This window comes from Mus musculus, chromosome 11, assembly GCF_000001635.26.
Source record: "Mus musculus strain C57BL/6J chromosome 11, GRCm38.p6 C57BL/6J".
In the NCBI taxonomy this organism is placed as follows: domain Eukaryota; kingdom Metazoa; phylum Chordata; class Mammalia; order Rodentia; family Muridae; genus Mus; species Mus musculus.
The window spans coordinates 84,148,037-84,173,622 of record NC_000077.6 but is presented as its reverse complement, the minus strand read 5'-3'; the positions used below and the strand labels follow the sequence as shown (position 1 = coordinate 84,173,622).

Genomic DNA, 25,586 nt, shown 5'->3' with positions numbered 1-25,586 from the left:
AGAAAAGAAAAGAAAAAAGAAGAAAAGAAAACAAAAGTAAAAAGAAGAAAATAGATTAGTTCCATACCTGAGAGGCCACTGTGCTCTTGATCTCTGCCTATCTGTCTTCACTTTGCCTTTGGGAGGCAAAGCCTCCAGTAAGCTACTTAGCAGCTCTATTGATAATCAGAATTCAAAAAAGCCAGCCCCTTGCCAAAAAAACAGTGGCTCCAGTTTTAAGATAAAAGGCACAGAGGCCTTATCTGAACACCAGTCCCTTTGCCCTGGTCAAGCATTCACGTTTGTCCAGAGTTAAGAGTCTTTCGGAACCTCACACCATAAGGTCAGAAAATCTCCTCAGGGAGGCCTCTTTATAAGACTAGTCCTGGTGTCGAAAGGCAAGATCCCATTGCATAATGGACAGTGTTTGTCCTGGAGACTGCCCACAGTGTTTTCACATGGACACCGGGGGTTCCACAGGCTATGGGTTTTCACATGGCATTTGGCTCTCCCTCCCCCCTTCTTATCCAGTCCCAAACACTTCCAGGCCCTAGCTGTATTTTAGGCAGTCCCACATGAGTTTTTCCCTGAATGAGACCTGCACCCAGGGTGTGGTGTGAGTGTGCCTGTGTGTGTGAGTGTGCCTGTGTGTGTGAGTGTGCATGTGTGCGTGCACGTGTGCGTGCGTGCGTGTGTGTGTGTGTGTGTGTGTGTGTGTGTCTGTGGTATAATGTGCATACATATACATGCATATACACCCATACCTCAAAATTAAACACCTGGAGAAATGTAAACAACCTTTTACTTAAAGGTAGGAAAATAGGTTGATTTATTTAATTGTTGCTGAGTCCTGGGATTCTGACCTTGTGCTACTCTGCTTTACAACCTACACACCTCATTCTCTTAAACCCATGAAAGGCTTCCTGGCTAATTATTTCCCTCCCCTGTCATTACCTCCTGTTTACATTTTTCCAGTATCTCTATTGCATCTATAGCAGACTCGAGGTGTTCCTGCTGCATGTTTAGGCATTGGTCTTCCTCAAATATCCTCAACACCCCATTGCCGCCTTTGCATATGAAACACAGTAAATCATAAAAATAACATAGTATTTTCAGTCTTTACTATCAAGAAACATTGATCCATCACTCAACTTCTTTTTAACCTTTGTGTTCCTTCGGTCCTTACTTTTTTTTTTTTTTTTTTTTTTGAGACCCACAGCCTGAGCTAGCCCAAATTCTTCATTCTTCTACTTCTGCCTCCAGAGGGAATGAGGGAATACAGGCATGTGCTAACCACACCTGTCTTCCTTTATTAGATTTTAACCACATCTCAGTGCCCGTCTTTAAAGAGAAAACTACTTCTGATAAATAGCCTAGACATACAAAAGAAAGCTAGCACACAAACCCTGTGTGTCTGAGGACCTCCTGAGCCAATGCGACTGATTAGCTTCATGAAAACAAAGGATGATGACAATCAAAAGTAATACAAGGGAAATGTAGCTTAAATCAATGAGTAAGGTGACCATAATCTCTTAAGTAGAGGGTCAGTACAAACTGAGAAGAATTGATTCTTAGGAGTCTAAGCCAAAGATAGGGGAAGCTTCTTTTGTGGTATAGATTATTTAAGAAAACACAAAGACAAAAAACCCTTTAATCAGAGAGACCAGGCCTAAAATCCTGAGCCAGTCACTAATTAGCTTTGTTGCTAATTAGACAGTGAACAAGTGACTCCTTTCCTGTGTCTCTGCTTCCTTGACTATACAATGGACTGTAGGGTGGTATTTGGATGAAATGGAGTTAATTGCAAAGCCCCTAGTATGGAGCTAGGAACACAGGAGGCACACAGAAAAGAGCACTTGCTCTTTTCTCTTTAAGCCACCTTTACCCATTTCCTATGAGCACTTAGAACAACTTGCCCTATGGATGCCCTATTGATTCAGGAGTTCTACGTTACTGAAGTTTATGGTATTACTTCAGAATAGTAGAGCATGTGTAAAAACCAAGCAGCGTTACGAATCCCTTACCCATACTTGGAGAGAAGGAGCAAATGTCCATGATCTAAGGTTTGGGGACCAACAAAAGGGATTCTCCGGCTGTTTTCATGTCCTACTGAAACACTTCTTTAACCCCTCTGTCAAGAATATGAGACAGGGAGCTGAGGAGATGGCTCGGGGGTTTGGAGTACTTGTTGCTCTTGCAGAGGACACAGTTTGATTCCTAACACCCAATGGTGGTGCACCACTATCCATGACTCTTCAGTTCCAGGACCTCTGATGCTCTCTTTTGACTTCCAAGGGCACCAAGCATGCAAGTAATGTGTACACACACACACACACATGCAGGCAAAACACTTGCACATAAAGTGAATAAATCTAATAAAAATTTTAAAAGAATATAGAACATGCTACAAGTATAATTATTTTGAAAACAACTTCTTAAAAAATAATTTACTAGCCAGGCATGGTGGCACATGCCTTTAATGCCAACACTCAAGAGGCAGAGGCAGGCAGATTAATGAATTCAAGTCCAGCCTGGTCTACAGAGTGAGTTCCAGGACAGCTAGGGCTATACAGAGAAACCCTGTCTCGAAAAACAAAAAAAACAAAACAACAACAACAAAAAAACCCAAACAAACAAAAAAGAAAAAGAAAAAATTTACTATAGTCAAGCTGCACATAACTTATAGACCCTCTAGCTCAGGTTCAGCCTTTGTACTTATATTCTGAGAAACCTTCAAACATGTTCCAGGAATATTGCAATAGAGTATTTAAATTGTGCTACACTCATACACTGAAATATTATAAAGCAGTAAGTACAAACAAAAAGTTGCTATATGAAACATTATGAATCAACTTTAAAATTAATACTGAGCCAAAAAAAAAAAATAGACAGATCGTGGTGTGGTGGTGCATGCTTTTAATCCCAGCACTCAGGAGGTAGAAGCAAGTGGCTCTCTGTGAGTTTGAGGCCAGTCTAGTCTAAATAATGAGTTCCAGGACAGTTAGGGCTATGTAGAGATATCCCCTGGCAAAAAAAAAAAAAAAAAAAAAAAAAAAAAAAAAAAAAAGGAAAAAGAAAAGAAAAACAAAACAAAAAAAAAACTTCTTTGAAAACCTTAACTAAATAAACAAAAAAAAGAATTCTTAGGCTTCTAATTTAAAAGATAGGCTAGGACAGGAGTGGTGATATGACCTTAATTCCAGACAGACTACAAGGCAGGCAGACCTCTGTGAGTCTGGTCTGGAAGTCTGGTCTGTATACGGAATTGCAAGACAGATGGGACTACACAGGTAGACCCACTAGCGAAAGAAAGAAAAAGAGGGGGTGAAAGAAGGAGGAAGAGGAGAAGGAGAAGAAGGAAGAGGAGGAGAAGGAAAAGGCGGAGGAAGAGGAGGAGGAGATAAATAAGAAGCCAAATCTGAATGAGTGAGAACCAAATATTATGATTTGAATATATGAAGGTTGCCAGGATGAAGTGAAACCCATTGCTTTTTATTCCAAGCTAAAACAAAACAAAAAAAATTTTTTGTTTGTTTTTGTTTTTTGAGACAGGGTTTCTCTGTGCAGCCCTGGTTGTCCTGGAACGCCCGGCTCTATTATCTGATTCTTATCACCACAGATGAGTTCTGCCTGTTTTAAAAATAATTTCTTATTAAAAATTTTAGGTTGGGGCCGGGCAGTGGTGGCACACGCCTTTAATCCCAGCACTCGGGAGGCAGAGACAGGCGGATTTCTGAGTTTGAGGCCAGCCTGGTCTACAGAGTGAGTTCCAGGACAACCAGGGCTGCACAGAGAAACCCTGTCTCGAAAAACCAAAAAAAAAAAATAATAATAATAAGAAGAATCAGATAATACTTATTCCTAAACTGGGCTTGGTACCTTATGTCTACAACCCCCCAGGAGACCAAGGTAAGACTAGGAGGCCAAGGTAAGACTATCATAAGTTTTAGTTTGACTCTGTCTCAAAAAACAAGTCATTAAGAAGACTGGTGAGATGGCTCGGCGGGTTAAGGTACTTCCTGCCAAGTTGGCAACCTCAGTTCCATTCCCAGAATCCACATGGTAAGAGGACTGAAGCAGCAAAGGCACAAAGACATTAAGGAACTTGCTTGGAATAATTCAAGTAATTACTGGACCTCAGATAGAACCTTTAAAGGCCTCCTGGCTTCTGGTTCCTCTTCCAGACCCACTCTGACTGTTTATTCCTTCTTTCCTATCCTCTTCCAGAGGTCGCAACTGGACAGATCATCTCTACCACTAGATATTTGGGCTTCGTTATAGTTTTGTGCCTCTGCTCCACAGTGTGGGTGCTCCAACATTCAATTTGACTTCAGGGCATTCATGAGTAGGTTTAGTCCCTAGTAACACACACACACACACACACACACACACACACACACAAAGAAAGATAAGAAGACTGATCGAAGAATGTATAAAAGAAAACTGCAATTTCATCTTTAACCATGCATGAGATTGCTCTTGGGAAAAAAAAATGAGATTCTCCACCACCTATGACACAGAAGACTTCAGATCCATTCCTTCCTTTGCTGCAAGGTGGCAGCACTGTCACATGGCAGCTACAGAAAACTTGAAACAGCAGAGAATGTGTCAACACCATAGGGAGTAGAGAATTGCGTGATCAGGGTACGGGGAACAGTCAACAAAGATCAGGAAACCCGGAGAAAGCAACCGAGCTCTTTAATCTGCTCTCCTGCCTTGAGAGAACCGAGCAACTGTGGCAGAGGAAGACAGCAGGCTCAGAGGAAGACAGCAGGCCCAGAGATTTGCTGCTGGGCTCAACGGCCAGCTCCTCCTTGATTCCTTCCCTATTTTAGCCAACAAGTTGTTCTTCAGAGATCTGCCTTCCATTAATGTTTCCCCACCAAGACTTTGATGCTTAGTTTGGCCAGATTTCAAGCTCTATTGATGTGTTAGGACACAGGGTGCTATTTAAGGTGTGATCCGATTATAGTATCACAAAGCCCCTTATTGAAAGTCCTTTGAACCAGCCCTTTATAAGATTATCAATCACAAAAACCAAGAGTTTCAGCCTCCAGAACTTTCTCATGTGTAGCTAAGTCCATGTTGGCTTCAATGAAGTATATTTGCAGTTGATAGGAATGCTGTGGAGACTCTGGACACTGACAAATACCTAATTAGATCTTTTCTTCTTTATGATCTAACCTAGCTATGTCATCAAGAAGTCTTCAGAGTCAGGCATAGCAGTACACACTTGTAATCTCCAATCTTATGAGGGAGGCAGAAGCAAGATCAGGAGTCAAGGCCAGCCTGGAATACAGAATGAATTCTGTATAGTCCAAAAAAGTCTGGACTATATTGGAAGATCTCTCTCTCTCTCTCTCTCTCTCTCTCTCTGGCTTTAGAGAATAATAATAATTATATACTCTTTGCTAAGAGATACAATTTGGGAGAGGGGAATGTAATAGCAGCTACTGCCAACTGTAGACAGTATCCCTCTTGCACCAAATCTAGTTTTCTCATAACTTCTTGACCCAATAGTAATAAGGAAGTTGTTTTATCTATACTCTTTCCACTTATTCATGAGTATGGAAATATACACTATTCCATAGGTATGCCTGTGTTCATGTGAACTTACGGTCATAACTGTAAATGAATCTGAGACATCTTTTGGTTGAGCCTCAGTTTATACAAGGGAAAAATTGAGATCCTAAGCAGCCAAGTCATTTCCCCATGGTGACAAAACAGACTTGAACCAGAACTCAGTTGTACAGGTTCTTAGAGTTCAGTGTACTGATTCTCCCCAGCGTAAGGCACCGACTCATTCTGTCCTGGTATCTTCCTCTCTCCTAGAACTTGTACCTGTTAATAGGCATCTCTTTCTTTTTTAATGATGGTGTATATATACCTCTGTGCCTCCATCAGAGAGCATACCTGTGAGTACGTGTCTATCTGCAAGTATATATAAAGCATATCTTTAGGTGTTGATGACCTTTCTGTTAGGGAAACCTCTAGATAATGACAGTTCTCATTGTTGGCATCATTGGTGAAGTTGGGGCAGGCCTCCAAAGTCAATCATTAATAAGCAGGTTTGGTTCTTTCTCCAATCAGCTGTATTCCTGGGTCTTCAGGAAACAAGGCAAAATAGTCAAGGTAGAACCAGATAGTGAGAGTGAAACTCGGTTCCAGGACAGTAAAAGCAACGAGAGGCAAGGCTGTAAGGGGCTATGACAGAGTGACAGTAGGCTGTAAGCAGGAGTGCTCATGAGCTTGGGTTGGCATGGATACCATCTTAGTCTTCAGCCTAATGATTGCATCCTATGATTCCAACAAGAACGGTAAGTACATGACTAGCCCGATATGCTGGAACATCCAAAAGGAAGCCTAGAAAGCATTTGGAGTCCCTTCCATCAGATGGGGACGTAGCCAATACCCAGCAAGTTGTCCTTTGCTGAAGTTACCCCATACCTCTTGACAGTAAGCCCAGGGAGACATATATGTGTTTTATGAGATATCTTGAGGGAATGCAGTGCCTTCTTTTTCCCTTGCTTACATGGATTACCATAAAAGCATGGTCAGACAGCTTTCACTGTGAGCTGGTAGCACAGTTTTGTAATTAGCCTCACCTAGAGTTCTCAAATCCATGACCCCTCATAAGATGTCACCTTCATTTTTAAGGTGGCACACTCAAATAGTTTAAGTAAAGAGTTAATGAGGGAGTGGTGGGAGGGTGGTGAAACGGGGTGGGGTGGAGAATGGGACTGTTAGCTACTCTCTAATCGTTGACCTACTTGAGGGTTTCTGTTTGTTTTGTGCAGAGGCTTGAAAGACAGCTTCCCCCAGTCCGGGTAGTAGGTGCTTATTTAAAATATAGTTTGTTTGTTTGTTTTTCAGAGTTTCCTAAACATTTCTTCTCTAAAATTAGCTAGCTGGAGGATAAGGCAAAATAATATAAGCAATGGCACACTTATGCAAATTAAGAAAATGCACTTAATTCCGGCACTTGAGAGATAGAGGCAGGAGAATTGCAATCAGAACAAAGCCAGCCTGGGCTAAAGAGTGAAACAAGTCTTTTTTTTTTTTTTTTTTTTTTTTTTTTAGCAGCTAAAGCTGAATGTGGTAGACAATGCTTTTTCAAAGAATTTTGTTTTGTTTTGTTTTGGTTTGGTTTTTTGGTTTTTTTTTTTTTTTTTTTTTTTGGTTTTTCGAGACAGGGTTTCTCTGTGTAGCCCTGGCTGTCCTGGAACTCACTTTGTAGACCAGGCTGGCCTCAAACTCAGAAATCCACCTGCCTCTGCCTCTCAAGAGCTGGGATTAAAGGTGTGCGCCACCATGCCCAGCTAAGAATTTTTTTATTAGATTTATTCATTTTGTGTGTGATGTTTGGCCAGCATGAAGGTCTGTGTACCACATATATACCTGGTGCCACTGGAGGGTGGGAAAGAGCACCAGATGCCCTGGAAATGGAGTTATGAATCAGTTGTGAGCCACAGTGTGGGAGCTGGGAGTCAAACTCTAGTCCTCTGCAAGAGCTGCCAGTGCCCTTAACCACATAGCCATTCCTCTAGAGGATGCTTTTAATCTTGGCACTTGGAAGACAGAGGCAGGCAGCTCTCTGCATTTAAAGTCAACCTAGTCCACATAGTTAGTTCCAGGCCAGCCAGAGCTACAATAGTGGAACCCTATCTCAAAAAAAAGAAAATCAAAGCAAAAACAAAACAAACAAAACAAAAAGAGAAAATTCCCACACCTTGTGAGTCATGTACCACAAAAGCATAAATAACTATGGTCTGTAGCTCTATGGAAATCTAGAGAGCTATATCCAAGGGAGTACACAATAAACCTTGTGACACAACAGGCAGAAGCCAGGCAGTGGTGGTTCACACCTTTAACCCCAGCATCTGGGAGACAGAAGGGCAGATCTGAGTTCAAGGCTAACCTGGTCTACAGGACTTTTCAGGATGGCCAGAACTACACAGAGAAACCCTGTCTTGAAAAGCAGATAAAATAAACATAGACGGGTTATTCTTTTATTAACTTAGTAATCACATCTCTTCCATTTTTCTTTCTCTCAGAATAATATACCAGTACTCAGTTTTATTTATAATGGGGCAATTCCTACTTAACGCATTTGGCCATGGGTTTTAATGTCCCTTTCAGGAAGTACTTGGTCTCCCCAGTTCTAAGTTTTACAAGCAGGAACTCTTTTTGTCTCTTTTCCTGTCACAGAATTCTAAAGAGAGAGGACCCAGTAAATCCTGACCCATTTTTCCTTCCTAGACCTCAGAAAGAGCAGCTGCCAAGTGGAACAGTGGCCCAGCTTCTTCTCAGAGGATGTGAGGAGCAACAAGGATTTGGTAGTAAGAGGTAGAGAATGGAAATCTTTCTGGAAAACCACTTTGCCATCCCAGGATTTTCTTTTCAACCTGTAAAAGATGCCTTATCTCTGTATTTCTTAGTCCAGATCTCAAATATGCTTTTTTAAAAAAAGATTTATTTGTCTTATGTAAATGAGTGCTCTATCTGTATGTACACCTGCATGCCAAAAGAAGGCATCAGATCCTAGGTTAGATGGTTGTGAGCCACCATGTTGTTGCTGGGAATTGAACTCAAGGTCTCTGGAAAAGCAGACAGTGCTCTTAACCTCTGAGGCATCTTTCCAGCCCCCTTCAAATATGCTATGTTAAAGATACATACCTCCTCAGGAGGTTGTCTGGAAATGATTTTCTATATTAACCTGACACCTAATGCATACCTATATAAATCAGATGGGGATGAAGAGACAGAAGGAAGTGCACTCAGCCCTCTCTGCATTTCCCTGTGCTGAACTCACTATAGGCACTTATCTCCATGAGACTCCTTGCAGGAAGAAGGGCAGGGCCTGCACAGTTAGTACCATAAACACAGATGGGGGAGAAAGTGAACCAAAGGAGGTCAAAGTGCAGCCGTGGAGTTTAACAGGAGTCGGGAATAAAAGTGGGCACTGTGCAGGCTGAGAACTCACTTGATCTCTCTGCTTAGTTCCTCTAGAAATTCACACAGATACCAAAGGGACCCCATTCATCCAAAATCAGCCGATAGCTACCCTGCGGTGTCTTGGCTCTGGAAGGAGAGTGACAGTCCACCTTGTATATTCAGAGAGAAGGCCAAAGGTCAAGTACATTATGAAGAACCTGCCAGTCATTACTGATCTTCCTAGAAACAGCACTGCTTCCCCAAGATGTCACCTCAGAGCCACATCTCAGTTTCAGAATGGATCCCTTCTAACAGGTAAAGTGAGATCAGAGAGCTGACAGAGGTAGGTTGGCACTCACATTCAGCTGGCATCCGTGGTGGTTCCTGTTTATTTAGTAGCAGCCAATGTGGCAATAAAACGCCCTGTTCTCCCCTTGGGGGAAAAAATTGGTGTCCTCTCTGAGAACCAGTTTTCTAATTCCTTTAACAAGAATTTGAAATTATACTTATATATTTATCGTGTGTGTGTGTGTGTGTGTGTGTGTGTGTGTGTGTGTGTTCGCGCACATGTGTGGGCACGGGCATGTATGGAGATTAGAGGACAGCTGAGGACAGCTTTGGGAGTCAGACCAAACTTTGGTTTTCAGGCTTGGTGGCAAGTGCCTTTATCCACAGATCCAACTCATTGGCTCCAGGCCTCATATTTCTAATTTCTAAGACCCCTTTTAGCCCTAGTCTCCTGTGATATTAATAAGGTCTAATAGATATAGATATAGATATAGATATAGATATAGATATAGATATAGATATAGATATAGATATAGATATAGATATAGATATAGTTCTAGTTCTTACTATATATCCCTGGCTGGCCTAGAACTGCTAATGTAGACCAGGATAGCCTCAAATTTACAGCTGTGATATTCATAAGATCTAATTTTTTTTTTTTTTTGGTTTTTTTGAGACAGGGTTTCTCTGTATAGCCCTGGCTGTCCTGGAACTCACTTTGTAGACCAGGCTGGCCTCGAACTCAGAAGTCCACCTGCCTCTGCCTCCCGAGTGCTGGGATTAAAGGTGTGCGCCACCACGCCCGGCCTAGATCTAATTTTTTTTAAATACAGGTTCTCACTATATATCCCTTGCTAGCCTAGAACTGCTAATGTAGACCAGGCTAGCCTCAAATTTACAGCAAGCTATTTGCTTCTGCCTCCTGAATGGTAGGATTATAAGTGAATGCTACCACATCAGTGGGTGGATCTTCTTTTAACAATAGTTTGTGGGCCAGGTAAGGGGTATATGGCTTGAATTCCAGCACTCGGAGACAGAGGCAGGCAGATCTCTGTGAGTCTGGGGCTAGCCATGTCTACATAGTGAGTTCCAAAAAATTTTTAAAAAACAACAATATTTTATAAATTTTGTTTATTTTTTACAGTGAATTTACGAACAGAGCATATTTATAGTGAAAGGCAGTCCTCTTTCCTGTTCCTGTCTCTCAGCCCTCCAGTCCTCTCCCTTGGGATAGAAGGAACTACTATTACTGTATTTTCTTCCAAAGAAAGCACATATAGGTGTGTATATCTTTTCTCCCCCCCAATACCCCTCTTTGGAGACAAAGTCTCATATAGTCCAGATGTCCTTTAATTTGCTATGTACCAGGGCTAGCCTTGATCTCCTGAAACCCCTCCCCGTACCTCCGAAGTGCTGGAATGGCAGGCATGAGCCACCACCGCAGCTCCTCTGCGTGTGTGAAAAGCACAGACATACAATGTACCTTACTTTCCCCACATGCGTGGGTTTGTCCCATGTCCTTATCCACCAATGTGACTCACATGTAGTTGGGTTTCAGATACTGAGTTCAAGGCCTTGAACATGCTAAGCAGCCCTGCTTCATTCCTCTGAACGGTGATCTACTACATCGCAGTTTAGTCCCCTAGTTCACCACTGATGGGAATTTTGGGTCTTTCTATTCTCTTGCTAATACAAACGATGTCCTTACATATTCCTCTTATGCACCTGCTATTTTTCAAGAAAGTGAATTCCAAGAAGCAGAGTCGCAGCATGAATGGCTTGTTCAGCACCACAGTGGTGGCCCCTCTTCTCACTCATAGTTATACCATGTGTTCCCCAACACTCAACTTCTGCCATCCTCCTCCTCCCCCTCCCCCTCCCCCTGCCCCTCCCCCTCCCCTTCTTCTTCTTCTTCTTCTTCTTCTTCTTCTTCTTCTTCTTCTTCTTCTTCTTCTTCTTCTTCTTCTTCTCCTTCTCCTTCTCCTTCTTCTTTTTTAAAAGATTTATTTATTTATTATATGTAAGTACACTGTAGCTGTCTTCAGACACCCCAGAAGAGGGGCATCAGATCTCATTACAGATGGTTGTGAGCCATCATGTGGTTGCTGGGATTTGAACTCACAACCTTTGGAAGAGCAGTCAGTGCTCTTAACTGCTGAGCCATCTCTCCAGCTCCCTTCTCTTCTTTTACACATTCTTTCTGTCAAGTAGTTTCTGGCCAGTGGACTGGCATAGAAAGTTCTCCCCTAGACTTTGCTGCTATGCTGTTGGAAAAATGACACTCAGCACTTCAAAGAACCCTGGGTGAAGGGAGTAGAAAGATCACAAGCAGAATGGTGGAAAAATAAACTTTAAGAAGCTAGACTAGAGACTGAGAAACAAGTGGGCAACCATTTTCTCAGGATATGGCCCAAGAGCCGTAAATCGTTTATCCTTACATGACTTGAGTGTTTCGTTCACTTTACTACCCTTTAAAAAAAAATCTGCGGGCTGGTGAGATGGCTCAGTGGGTAAGAGCACCCGACTGCTCTTCCGAAGGTCCGGAGTTCAAATCCCAGCAACCACATGGTGGCTCACAACCATCCCTGTAGTGATATCTGACTCCCTCTTCTGGAGTGTCTGAAGACAGATACAGTGTCCTTACATATAATAAATAAATAAATCTAAAAAAAAAAAAATCTGCTAAAAGCCAGGCATGGTAGAGCACACCTGTAATCCCATTATATAACATACCAAGTTTGAATCTGGCTTCGGCTATACAAAATCCTGTTTCAAAAAAAAAAAAAAAAAAAGGCTGTTGAAATGGCTCAGCAGTTAAGAACACCGACTGTTCTTCCAAAGGTCCTGAGTTCAAATCCCAGCAACCACATGGTGGCTCACAGTCATCTGTAGTGATATCTGACGCCCTCTTCTGGTGTGTCTGAAGACAGCTGCAGTGTACTTACATATAATAAATCTTTGGGCTGTTGTGAGCAGAGTTGGAGCAAGTGGGGCCAGAGCGAGCATAGGTCCTGAGTTCAATTCCCAGAAACCACATGATGGCTCACAACCATCTGTACAGCTACAGTGTACTCATATACATAAAATAAATAAATAAATCTTTTTAAAAAACCCAACTAACTAGTTAATTAAACTCTACCACTGATAATGACAGATTCGAGGGCTCTAAAAACTCAATGTCAATTCATTTGGACCTTTGTTTCCTCTTACCCTGATCATAGTACTGGCCTTAAGTCATTTTCCAGACTGCAGTTCTCTGAGTGGTACTGTATCATTCTATGTACTGTGGGACCTGAGGTCATTAAGGACATTAGCTGTTGGAAATTCTGAACCAGGAAAACAGGGGTTTACAGGGAAGAAAGATGCCAAAGACCAACCCGCACTATTAAAAGCATTTGCCTTGGGGGAGCCTCCAGGCTTTGAGCTCCTTCCAGGAGGAAGAGTCTTCCTCCTTCTCCCGGATTCTCACTCACAGCAGAGGTTCTGAGATCCAGAATCTGAGCCAGTACCATAGACTATTTGAGGTGTGTAAACAGACCACATGGATGTATGTAGGTTAGTTTGGTCCTAATTACCATTCACCATTCACTTCTTAGGAACCCATGATGACAAATCCCAAAACAACCATCTTATAAATGAACTTTTAAAACAAACCTTCTCTCCAATCCTGAAGATGTCCATTCTGAATTTAAATCACATTAAACCACCAAGATGTGATAGATCTCACATAGTTTACAAGTAGAAACTAGATAAATAAATGGTCAGACTTAGAAGGATACAGGAGAGATGCACTCTGAAGTTGCCACACTGGATGACATCAGTCCACAGAGGAAGGTGTCTAAAATATATTCATATGACATCAATGAAAATATCCTCAAAGTAAAGTAAGAATTTGGAAGTTTAAGGATGAAAACTTTCAACCACACAGATAGTCACTGCAAGACATGGACCAAACATAAAATGCAGAGAAGAACCATAAGACAGGGGCTGAGGCTGTAGCCCAGTTGACAGAGCGAATCCTTCTAAGCTAAGCTGACTTTGCTCAGTGTCTTCTCACAGCAACATAAAAGGAACTGGGCCAAGCACTTACAATATAGTTTATATTTCCTGTTCCAATTTCTCAGATTTTATATTTAGTAGCTTTCCAGTTACTCATCAGGGTTTCAGATTTCATAGAGATCTATCTGGGTTTCTTTCGGGGGGCAGGGTTCCAAGACAGGGTTTCTCTGTTTAGCCCTGACCATCCTGGAACTTACTCTGTAGGCCAGACTGGCCTTGAACTCAGAAATCTGCCTGCCTCTTCCTCTCAAGTGCTGGGAGACCTGTTTTTAATAGGACACAGAAAGATCAAACGCCCTCTCTGATTTTGTTTTGTCATTTTGAAACTGGCTTTCAACTTACTATGTAGCTGAGCCTAAGCCTGAACTCCCGTTGTTTCCCTAGCCTCTGCCTCCTGATTGCTGAGATCACAAGTGTGCACCACCACACACGCCCATCCATTTGATAAGTATTTGTTTGTTGAAACACTCTCACTGTATAGCTTTGGCTGGTCTGGAACTCACTTTGTAGATCAAGTTGCCCTCAAATTCAAAGATTCACTTGTCTTTGCCTCCAAGTGCTGAGTGTGCAAATATTTTCTTCTTGTGTGACTTTTTCATTTTTGGTGGAGACAAGGTTGTTCTCTGTGTAACCCTGGCTGTCCTGGAACTCAATCTATAGACCAGGCTGGCCTCAAACTCAGAGATCCACCTGCCTCTGCCTCCCAAGTGGTGGGATTAAAGGTGTGCACCACCACTGCCCAGTAGAAAGAAACTATATTTTCAAACATGTTCTACCTTGATGCTCAGTTGATAAGGTCTGAAAGGAATGAACTGACAACGTGGACAGACATTCATTCAGTAATAATACTACACTGACAGATGAGGCTGATTTGGTAGCGTGCTGTAATCCCTCTGGCTGCCAGGCCGAGTTCTTTTGCTTAGACAATCTCTAGGCTTCCTCTCATCTTTCAGACCCAGTTCACCAGCCTGCAAAAACAGTTTCCTTCTTGCTTTCTTATCGTTGTTTCTGATCTTCACAACACTCCTGAGAAATAGATACAGTGATTATTTTTTATTACAGCCATAATACTAACAGGAAAACCTAAACTCCGAAATCATGTAACTTATCCAAAGTGAGTCTTGTTTCTCTTCAAACATACATGATACTACTTAAGAGAACTCACTGTAGTGGGGCCGTGGTGGCACAGGCCTTTGATCCCAGCACTTGGGAGGCAGAAGCAGAGAGATCTTTGAGTTCAAGGCCAGCCTGGTCTAAAGAGCAAGTTCCAGGATAGCCAGGGCTACACAGAGAAACCTGTCTCCCTAGCGCTTGCATAAAGGTAGAAGGAGAGAACCCCCTTCAAAAGCTGTCCTCTGATCTCCACATAGACACTTTTACCCCCAGTAAATAATAAAATTTAAAAGGGAATAGAAGATTAGGTTTGGTCACACACCTACCAACCTCAGTAGTTGGGAACCTGAGGTAAGAGTCTCACTTCGTTTTTCAGGCCAGTTTGGGTTTCTAGGGAGTTCAATGCTAGTAAGAGCTCCACAGTCATAGCCTGTCTTAAATAAGAAGGGGTAAGGGTTTGGAGAGGGACTGAACTGGATTTGGGTGTGAATTTGCTTAGGTCCACTCTGCTAGCAAGCCCTCTTAGTTGCAGGCCATGGCCAGACTGCATCTGTTCTTTCTCACTTCTATCCCTAGTCTGAATCCCATCACCTCTCATCTGCTGTCCCCAAAATCTGCTGCCACCACCAGGCCATGCTGCCTCTACCCTCATCCCACGATGGATGGTCCATTTCTAACACAGCAGGCCAGCAAGTGGTCAACTGAAATGAACCTTAGCTAGACATGGTGGCTCACACCTGTGATCCTAGCACCTAACAGGTTGAAGCAGGAGGATTGCTGTGAGTTGGAGGCCTGGCTAGGTTAAAACCTGTCTAAAAAAAAAAAAAAAAAAAAAAAAAAAAAAGTAATAATTCCTCTCCCCACAAAAAGGTCACTCAAAACCTTGTCACGGAACTACGGAACTTTATGTCCAAATCCCTTAACTTGGCACACGGAGCCTGGAGCCTCGTATCCTCTCTAGACCCACCTCCTCCCTGGATCCTCCATGCTAGTTGCTGGCTATTCCACTGCTTTTCTACAACTGTTACTCATCAGACATGTGCTGCCTTGGGGGCTCCCCCCACCACTGTCCTACTCCCTCTACCTAAACTACTTCCCTCAAGTCTTGGATCAGTTCTAACCTCAGAGAGGCAGGTTGCCCAACTACTGTCTATGAATACTACTCAGACTACTTTATCTTGCAGGGTTTGGGATTTTGTTGTTATTGGTTTTGAATTTTAAAGCTTTATTTTCACTTTATGTGTGTCTGGCTGCCTCTGTGTGTGTGTGTGTGTGTGTGTGTGTGTGTGTGTGTGTGTGTGTGTGTATGTGTATCACAGGTATATCAGGGGAGGCAGGAAGAAGGTTGGAAGAACTTCAGTAAGTTACAGACAGTTATGAGTGGCCTAATATGGTGCTGGGAACTAAACCTAGGTCCTCTGCAAATCGCAGAAAGTGCTCTTAACCACCAAGCCATCTCTCCCATCCCTACATTTGACTTTTAAGACAGATTCTCATACTCTGTAGCTCAGACTAGCTAAGAAATCACCAAGGGGAGCTGGCGAGATGGCTCAGTGGTTAAAAGCACTGACTGCTCTTCCAAAGGTCCTGAGTTCAAATCCCAGCAACCACATGGTGGCTCACAACCATCTGTAACAAGATCTGACTCCCTCTTCTGGAGTATCTGAGGATAGCTACAGTGTACTTACATATAATAAATAAATAAATAAATCTAAAAAAAAAAAGAGAAAAAGAAATCACTAGGTAGCCTAGGATGGCCTTGAACTCCTGGTAATCCTCCTGCCTCAGCCTCACCAGTGCTGGGATTACAGGTATGAGTTACCACAACTAGCTTCTTGTTCTAGTTTTTGTTTGTTTGTTTGTTTGTATTTTGTTTTGGTGTTTTTAAGAGAGAGTCTCTCTATGTGGCCCTACTTGTCCTGGAACTCACTATGTAAACCAGGCTAGCTTCTGCCTCCCGTGTGCTGGGATCAAAAGTTGTGTATGTACCACTATGCCCAACCCTGGTTTTAATTTTTTAAGTAGCACTTATCCTAATAAACAATAACTTTTTTGTTTTGTGTTTTGAGAGAGGTCATGCTATTGATCTGTGACTGGCTTGGTACTCACTATGTAGTACAAGCTGGCCTTGAACTCAAGGTTATCTTTGTGCCTCAGCCTCCGCAGGGATGGACCATAGGCATATCCACTACACCCAGCCATAAAATCTACGATAGTCACCGACATCTCTGCTTCTGCCCTGATCCCTGACCTCTTTGTTCTCTTGCTGTTTTGAATCCATGTGATATAAAATATTGAGGCAGTGCCTGGCACATAATAAGACACTGGTTCTTTAATATTAAATGAATGAAACTGAGGAGAACATGAAGCTGGGTGCCTTTCCACCTTCTAGTTCCTCTTGTTTTCCTCACTGCCTTCTCAGAGTGGTTGACGGGCCTCCACTATGCAGACCTGCTGCAGTCATTCAGGCAAATGCATTTCACATTCCCTGCCTGGACTTTGGCACTGCCTCTATTAATGAAGGAGACTCTCAGAAGTGCTACACCCTCCACCTTTATTATGATGATGACTGCAAGTAAGGCATGGTTCACTCCTTCTGGTCCCAGTCAACAGCCTCCAGGGGATTTAATCCATATCTCTTTTTAGTATCTCTGGCCTCATTTATTCTTGGCATTATTCTGTGCCTACACCTAAAACCTATGGACATAGGATCAAGGGGGGCAGAATGTCGTTTGGCCGGGCATGGTAGCACACGCCTTTAATCCCAGCACTCGGGAGGCAGAGGCAGGCGGATTTCTGAGTTCGAGGCCAGCCTGGTCTACAAAGTGAGCTCCAGGACAGCCAGGGCTACACAGAGAAACCCTGTCTTGAAAACCATAAAAAAAAAAAAATGCCATTTGAAGCAAGTCGAGCTAGGGCTTTATCAGGTAAACCCAAGGCAGGATGGTGCTGGCCTGCAGCTGTCCATTGATGCTTCTTTTTTGTTTTGTAGCTTTTTTACCAGGGATCTCACAATGCACGGTCTACTCAGCTAAGGACAGATCTGCTTCATCAGAGATGGTGCCCATCACTACCTCTTCCACAACTCCTAGAAGTAAAGGAGATGAAGCCACAAGCACTGGGGCTTTTCCCAACCCTTTAACACAAGGTACACACTAAGCAGGGGTAAAGCAAGAGTGGGGAGAAAAAGAGACATTTTAGCTCCACTATTACTCTAGGCCTCCTGGAAATTTCCTGGAGGTTGAAAAGTTATTCAAATTAAAAAAAAAAAAATCGATTTGCCAGGAGGTGGTGATGGTGGTGATGCACGCCTTTAATCCTAGCACTCAGGAGGCAGAGGCAGGTGGATCTCTATGAGTTCAAGGCCAGCCTGGTCTACAGAGTGAGTTGCAGGATAGCCAGGGCTACACAGAGAAACCCTGTCTCAAAGTAAAACCTCTTTGGTTTTTGAGGGCTGGAGAGATAGCTCAGAGGTTAAGAGCATTAGCTGCTCTTCCAGAGGTCCTGAGTTCAATTCCCATCAACCACATGGTGACTCATTACCACCTATAATGGGATCTGATGCCCTCTTCTGGCACTTATATACATTAAATAAATAAATAAATAAATAAATAAATAAATAAATCTTTTAAAAAATTGTTCCATGTTATAATGGGGAAAAAACACCTCCCCATAGAAAGTTCCCAGATACATCTATAGTTTGATCCAGTCAATAATTCTTTACCTTGGGGATGGAGAGATGGCTCCATGAATAACAACCATCTCATAGATGCCTTATAGAGGACCCCGCTTTGGATCCCAGAACCTACCCCGAGTAACTCCCAACCACGTGCAATTCTAGTTCCAAAGGATCTGATGCTCCCCACCCCTCTCCAGCACTTGAGGGCACCTTCATGCACATGGTACACATAGTCACACAGGCACACATATTATACACACAGACAAAAATAGTAAATCCCTTTTTAAAAAGGTTGTTCAAGAAAATGAACTCACCTGTAGCCAAAATTGAAGACAGAGTAAATCGAACTGGTCCATGATACCAGCCACTTACAGTATAGATGTATATTTCAATATTAAGCAATTATTAACAGAGCTGCTGCCAACCAACCACATATTTTCATCTTTACTCTCTCTTCCTAAATTGGCCAAGACTCAAATTCTGCAAGATTCAAGTTTAGGTTACATCCTTGGTTCATACCAATAGGAAAGTAAATGTGAGATTACTTGATAGCTGAATGCATGTGAGCCTCCTGCCCTGGATCTGGCTTATGATTCAAAAGCAATAACAACTTTCCTTTGTTCCTCCTATGTCCTCCTAAAACCAAGACCAAGACCAAGGTGATGTTTGGTTTTGTTTCTTTTTGGGACAGGGTTGCACTATGTAGCCTGCCTCTGCCTCCTGAGTGTTAGGATGAAAAGCATGTATCACCAGGACTGAAATAAAGGTGATTTTTGTATGTTTTTTTTTATTTATTTTTCTTTTCTCAGTGCTAAAGATGGAAGGACATGTGACTTTTAAGATACTTTTTAAATGTACATTAGTATTTTGCCTACATGTGTGTCTGTATGAGGTGCCAGATCCCCTGGAACTGGAGTTACAGATAGCTGTCATGTGGACCCTGAGAACCAAACTCAGGTCCTCTTAAAAAGAAGCCTGTGGGGGGCTGGATAGATGGCTCAATGGTTAAGAGAACCGACTGCTCTTCCAGAGGTCCTGAGTTCAATTCCCAGCAGCCACATAGTTGCTCAGAACCATCTGTAATGGGATCTGATGTCCTCTTCTGGTGTGTCTGAGACAGCTACAGTGTACTCATATACATAAAATAAAAGAGAGAAGAAAAGCAGAAGCCTGTGCTCCTGACCACTAAGTCATCTCTCCAGCCCTATAATTTTTTTTTAATTTTTGTTTATTTTATGTATGTGAGTACACTGTCACTGTCTTCAGACACACCAGAAGAGGGCATCAGATCCCATTACAGATAGTTGTGAGCCACCATGTGGCCGCTGGGAATTGAACTCGGGACCTCTGGAAGAGCAGTCAGTGTTCTTAACCACTGAGCCATCTCTCCCGCCTGATTTTTGTTTTTAATGTTGCGATTTTCAAGAGGACTGACTAGAAAGATGGGTTAAGCACGCCTTGTGCACCCCAAGCCTTTTCTTCACAAGAGAAGTACAAGAATCAGCCATGCATGACTATGGAGAACCCCAAATCCAAGGGAAGGTGACTCATTCATAAAAGAGGCTAGAGAAGAGCCCATGATGCTACCCACCTAATTCTAAGCCCTAAATGGTCATTCAGTCTCTGTCTCTGAGTAAGGTTGCCCCTGACTAATCTGTGAACAAGGAGAAGTTCACGTCAAGGTGAGTCCTGCTCATGTCCTCTCTCCTTTCTCCCCTTCCCTCTTTCCTTTCAGGCATAGACATGTCCTTAAAGAGGAGGCAGAAATGGAGTCTTGTAGTCAAAGCTCTGATTGCTGTTACTCTGCTGCTTGGTGGGGCGGCTATTATAGTGTTTGTCATCTTTGAAGTCCCGTGCCCGGTAAGTTTGCCAGTGTGTACTGATTCACACAGGGTTCCAGGCTTCATCAATGAAGGCAGCATAGCATGGGGAAAGCAAACACCAGCTGAGTGGCTTGAGGAAAATGGCTTTGACTTCTCCAGTCCATAGCTGCCTTATCCATAAAATAGGGCTCCTGGGTGTTTGTCTTGCCTGTGGCTATGGAAGGTAATTGGGATCTATCCCATATGAGAAGCACTGGGCTCATACAAGGGGTGCTACCCCATCACCCACACAGGGTTTCTCTGTGTAGCCCTCAGCTATCCTGAAACTCACTCTGTAGACCAGGCTGGCCTCAAACTGAGAGATCCACCTACCTCTGTCTCCCTAAAGGCATACACAGCTGCCACCACCTCACCCCCCCCCTCTCTCTCTCTCTCCCTCTCCCTCCCCCTCTCCCTTTCTCTCTCTTTCTCTTTCTCTCTCTCTCTCTCAATATTTTTTTTTGTTTTATATGCATTGATTCTTTGCCTGCATGTATATCTGTGTAAAGGTGTCAGAACTCTTGGAGATGGAGTTTTAGACAAGTGTAAGCTGCCATGCAGTTGCTGGGAATTGAACTCAGGACCTCTGGAAGAGCAGCCAATGCTCTTAACTGCTGAGCCATATCGCTGGCCCTAAGGTGCTTTCTTAATGTGAACTCCTTCTCTCCACTCTCTAGTGTCTTCCTTAGATATGAGGATTTTTCTAGAATCCTAGAACTTGGGAGATAGAAAGCAGATCAGGAATTCTAGGCCAGCCTTGCCCATATTGCAAATTGGATGTCAGCCAGATTACCTTAAAGAGAGAAGGGTGGAGGGGGAGAGGGGTAAGAAAATAAAGTACTATTTTCTTGACATGAGATATGAAAGATAATCAAATGTGTACTAGCAACTGAAATGATAACCAGTCATGCTCTCTTCAGAGTCAATGCCTACGAGTCAGACAGCTGTGCCAATGCCAATGGTTATGGAGAAGGAAAAGGAAGGAAGAAGACCAGAAACCTGGGACAACTGAGTCCCAGTTGGACTCTCAGCCTGAGAAGGTAAGTATTCTCTGTATAGTTTACACCATTTGTTTAGACAAAACAATGTTAACCTGTAAGTAGTGGGATGTAGGGAAATGTTTCAGTTACAAAGAAAATGTGATGAAGTATTCTGTGACAATAAACTGGCCAGATATGGTGGCGCACACCTCTTGCAGAGGCAGAGGCAGAGGCAGAGAGGCAGAGGCAGAGTCAGAGAGGCAGAGAGAGAGAGAGAGGCAGAGAGGCAGAAGCAGAGGAAGAGAGGCAGAGAGGAGGAGGCAGAGTCAGAGTCAGAGAGACAGACAGAGAGAGAGAGAGGCAGAGAGAGAGAGGCAGAAAGAGAAGCAGAGAGGCAGAGGCGCAGAGACAGAGAGGCAGAGAGAGAGGCAGAGTATGAGGCGGAGAGGCAGAGGCAGAGGCACAGAGGCAGAGGCAGAGGCACAGAGGCAGAGGCACAGAGGCCGAGGCAGAGGTGCAGAGGCAGAGGCACAGAGACAGAGAGGCAGAGAGAGAGGCAGAGTATGAGGCGGAGAGGCAGAGGCAGAGGCACAGAGGCAGAGGCCGAGGCCGAGGCCGAGGCCGAGGCAGAGGCAGAGGCCGAGGCAGAGGCAGAGGCAGAGGCCGAGGCAGAGGCAGAGGCAGAGGCAGAGGCAGAGGCAGAGGCAGAGGCAGAGGCAGAGGCAGAAGCAGGCAGATCTCAATGAGTTTAGGCCAGCCTGGTATACATAGTGAATTCCAGGATACCCATAAGAAAAAAAAAGTTATTTGGCTCTTAGCACTTTAGAGGTAAATAGAGAATCAGTAGTTCAAGGTCAACTTCAGCTTCATCTTTATAGGGTGTTTGAGGCTATCCTGGGCTACAGGAGATACCATTTAAACAAAAGCAAATGAATAAGAAGAAAGAGGATGAAAAGGAAGAGGTGGGGGGAAAGGAGGAGGAGGAAGAGGAAGAGAAGAGAAAAGGAGGAGGAGGAAGAAGAGGAAGAGGAGGAGGAGGAGGAGATATAGAGACAGACAGCGAGTTATGGGAAAAGGTTGAATTGGGGTAGTAGGAGAGAGAGAAGATGCATTTTCTGGGACCCAGATACACTGAATTAGAATGCCTGTTGTCTAGAATGGGTCCTGGAATCTTTGTTATTCTTACTATTATTCAGATAGGTTCTCACTATGTTGCCCAGGCTAGCCTTTTTGTTTTGTTTTGTTTTGTTTTGTTTTGTTTTGTTTTGTTTTGTTTTTTTCGAGACAGGGTTTCTCTGTATAGTCCTGGCTGTCCTGGAACTCACTTTGTAGACCAGGCTGGCCTCGAACTCAGAAATCCACCTGCCTCTGCCTCCCAAGTGCTGGGATTAAAGATGTGCACCACCACCGCCCGGCTAGGTTTTGTTTTTGTTTTTTGTTTTTTGTTTTTTTTAATTTCAAATCACTCACCTGCCTCAGCTTTCCGAGAAGCATGAAGAAGACTTATGCTATGGAGCTCATCTTATCCTTAAATGTTTAACAAGCTCCCTAAAAAGGCTGAAGAGATGGATCAGAAGTTAAGAGCAGTTCTTAGCCCCCACACGGGGTGGCCCATGACTATCTTGTAACTCCAGGCCCATGGGTTACAGTGCCCTCTTCTGGCCTCCTTGGGTACAAATATAATGCACATACAAACAAGCATCCAACTACACATAAAAATACAATTAAAAAAAAAAGTTCTGTAAGCAGAGGTGGATTTATGGTGAAACTAATAATACTTCAGGTCCCATGGACCCTGAACAAGGTTTGCATCCAATGTAAGTTTTACATTTCTTTTTTTTTTTTTTGGTTTGGTTTGTTTTTGTTTGTTTGCATTTGTTTGTTTGTTTGTTTGTTTGTTTTTAACAGGTTTTGTCTGTATAGCCCTGGCTGTCCTGGAACTCACTCTATACACCAGGCTAGCCTCAAACTCAGAAATCACCTTGCCTCTGCCTCCTGAGTACTGACATTAAAGGCACATGCCACCATCATCCAGTTATGTTTTACATTTCTTTAGGAAGGTTCCCCTAATTGTAAGATCTTCAGCATTGAAACACAAGTGTTCAAACTGGGTAACTCTCAGATACAGCGATGCTTAGGACCGGCTGCACTTCAACTCAGTCTAGGGACTTGGCAAAGCCACGTTCATTTTCCTTGTCTTTAGGTTTCCTGACAAGATTATAAATAGTGCCTTTTAGTGTCTGACCTGACAGTAGAGGGTGATTCACCGAGCTGCTTTTAATGCAGACGCCCAGGCCAGGTGTAGACTCAGATTTGAAATAGTAGAAAGTGATGAATGGCCGTTTCCCTGAGACATCCAGACTCTCACTGAGATAAAAAGACAAGGCTTCCACTGGACCTGGCTCAAAGCCTCAGCCTGGGCATCACAGTAGGACCATCTCAAAAACGAATAAACCAAACCAGTCATCAAACAAAGTCACTCTTCACACACTAAACTGAGCAAGTTGTCCATTTTTGTAGAATTATAGCACTGAGACTTGGTTTCAAAGATAGGGTAGTAAAGGGGTTTGATCCTCAGCAACACACACACACACTCACACACACACACTCACACACACACACACACACACACACACACACACTCTCTCTCTCTCTCTCTCTCTCACACACACACACCCTCACATACACTCACATGCACACATACAAACACACTCACTTGTACACACTCTCTCTCTCTCTCTCTCTCTCTCTCTCTCACACACACACACACACACACACACACACACACACACACCTGCATAGTCCAGCATGACACAGGTGCTGCTATTTTTTCAAGAATATAATGTTCTATAGGTGGAACAACAATATGAACTAATCAGTACCACCCCCCACCCCCAGCTCGTGTCTCTAGCTGCATATGTATCAGAAGATGGCCTAGTCGGTCTTGCAAACACTATATGCCTCAGTACAGGGGAATGCCAGGGCCAAGAAGTGGGAGTGGTGGGGGGAGTGGGGGGAGGGTATGGGGGGGACTTTTGGGATAGCATTGGAAATGTAAATGAAGAAAATACCTAATAAAAAAATGACCTTAAAAAAAAATAGAATATTCTTTTCAAGCCCAGAATAGTGACAAGTACCCCATCCCCCAACCTAGTGACAGACTTTTCTTATCTCGGTACTCAAACATGTGAATGCACTTGTCGCCTTGGGGCAAGATTAGCATGTTCTAAGCTTATGAGCATGGGTGTTTTGCCTGAATATATGTATGTTCATTCCTGGTGCCTGTGGAGGCCAGAAGAGGTCTAAGATTCACTCAGGACTTTATCCACTCCCCACAGGTGTGGTAGCACACACCATATTCCCAGCACTTGGGAGATGGAGGCAGGAGGATCAAGAGCTCAAGGCAGCCGGATGTGGTGGCACACGCCTTTAATCCCAGCACTTGGGAGGCAGAGGCAGGCGGATTTCTGAGTTCAAGGCCAGCCTGGTCTACAAAGTGAATTCCAGGACAGCCAGAGCTATACAGAGAAACCGTCTCAAAAAAAGAAAAAGAAAAACAAACAAACAAACAAACAAAAAAAGAGTTCAAGGCATGCTCCACTACATAGTGAGGTAGCTTGATATATAAGAGATCCTGTCTCAAACTTAAACATTCACTCAGGCCCCAGATCTCTGTCTAAATCCCTACCTCGTTAAAACATAATGAGATTCGTTGGGTTTGATTCAAGGAATGAACTAGAATTCCTGTGTATTTGGGATCCAAAGTAGCTGGACATACAGGGCCTTTTCCATTCAAGAAAATGTGGTAAGGAAGGAGTGAAGATGGGCACCCAGCTAGTGATTTTTAGGTGCTAAGCTCATAAGCACGGTGTTCACATAGTCACTGAACAACCATTGGCAGCAAAGAGGCAAACTCAGGTGTCCTTGATTTGTGTGTGTGTGTGTGTGGGGGGGTTCTCCTCAGCCATCCCTTGTTGATGATTTAGGTCATTCACACCCTTATTCATGTGTCCCTTCGACCTCCAGGTGAAACACAATGTTCCTAACTCTTCAGACTCAAAGAAAACGACAGACATCGCTATAATCTACCAGACATACTTCTGAGCTGTGCTTCACCTGACTCTGAACACAAGCACTGTCTTCTAGACCACCATCTCCTCAGTGTGAGTCAATACGGGATGACGCTTGAAGCTCTCACACTTAAATCTTCACGGGGACATTGTAATCCAACGGTATGCCAGGACAGGTAAAGGCGAAGCCTGGGGTGAGCAGAGCTACATCCATGCCTCTGCAACTGGCACGGCCATGTGCCTCTGCAATTCACTTTGCACATTCATAAACATTCATAAACCTTTCCATCCCAGAAAATGAAGATAAAGTCCTTGCCTCCAAGTGTTATGAATGGCCCTTGCTGCTTTCTCGGAGGAGAGACGAACACAGCCTCCCAAGGCCTGGAGCTGACAGCACGGCACACATCCCAGTTCCTCTTGGCCTCCCAGCTCTCCTCATGCTCATGCTGTCATCCACCTTCCATGGGGCACCTCCTCTCCCAGGGCTTATGACTTACGATTTAGCCTCTGTCACTACACACAGTTATCAACAACCTGGTGAAGGGAACCCAGCCTTAGGCATCCCAAGGCCCTTCTTTTTTTTTTTTTTTTTTTTTTTTTTTTTTTTTTTTGGTTTTTCAAG

General features: G+C 43.4%; 2 protein-coding genes across 6 annotated transcripts in view; one reads left to right on the top strand and one right to left on the bottom strand.

The window, feature by feature from the left end:
- The window catches only part of Acaca (acetyl-Coenzyme A carboxylase alpha), a 272,017-nt gene that overhangs the window by 228,029 nt on the left and 18,402 nt on the right, over positions 1-25,586 (bottom strand). For 2 of the 5 annotated variants that reach the window (XM_006531954.2, XM_006531956.2), the window contains exon 1: positions 68-303. The exons of the other annotated variants lie outside the window; for them this stretch is intronic. The gene's annotated coding sequence lies outside the window, so the exon portion shown is untranslated. Of the gene's footprint in view, positions 1-67; positions 304-25,586 lie in introns of those variants that run through there. 5 annotated transcript variants of the gene reach the window in all.
- Gm11437 (predicted gene 11437) lies at positions 6,147-25,262 on the top strand. Its single transcript, NM_001037932.2, has 7 exons — positions 6,147-6,296; positions 8,239-8,325; positions 8,980-9,228; positions 17,366-17,521; positions 19,788-19,912; positions 20,835-20,954; positions 24,921-25,262. Exons 1-7 carry the CDS (start codon positions 6,239-6,241, stop codon positions 24,996-24,998), a joined length of 873 nt encoding a protein of 290 aa, NP_001033021.2. The 5' UTR covers positions 6,147-6,238; the 3' UTR covers positions 24,999-25,262.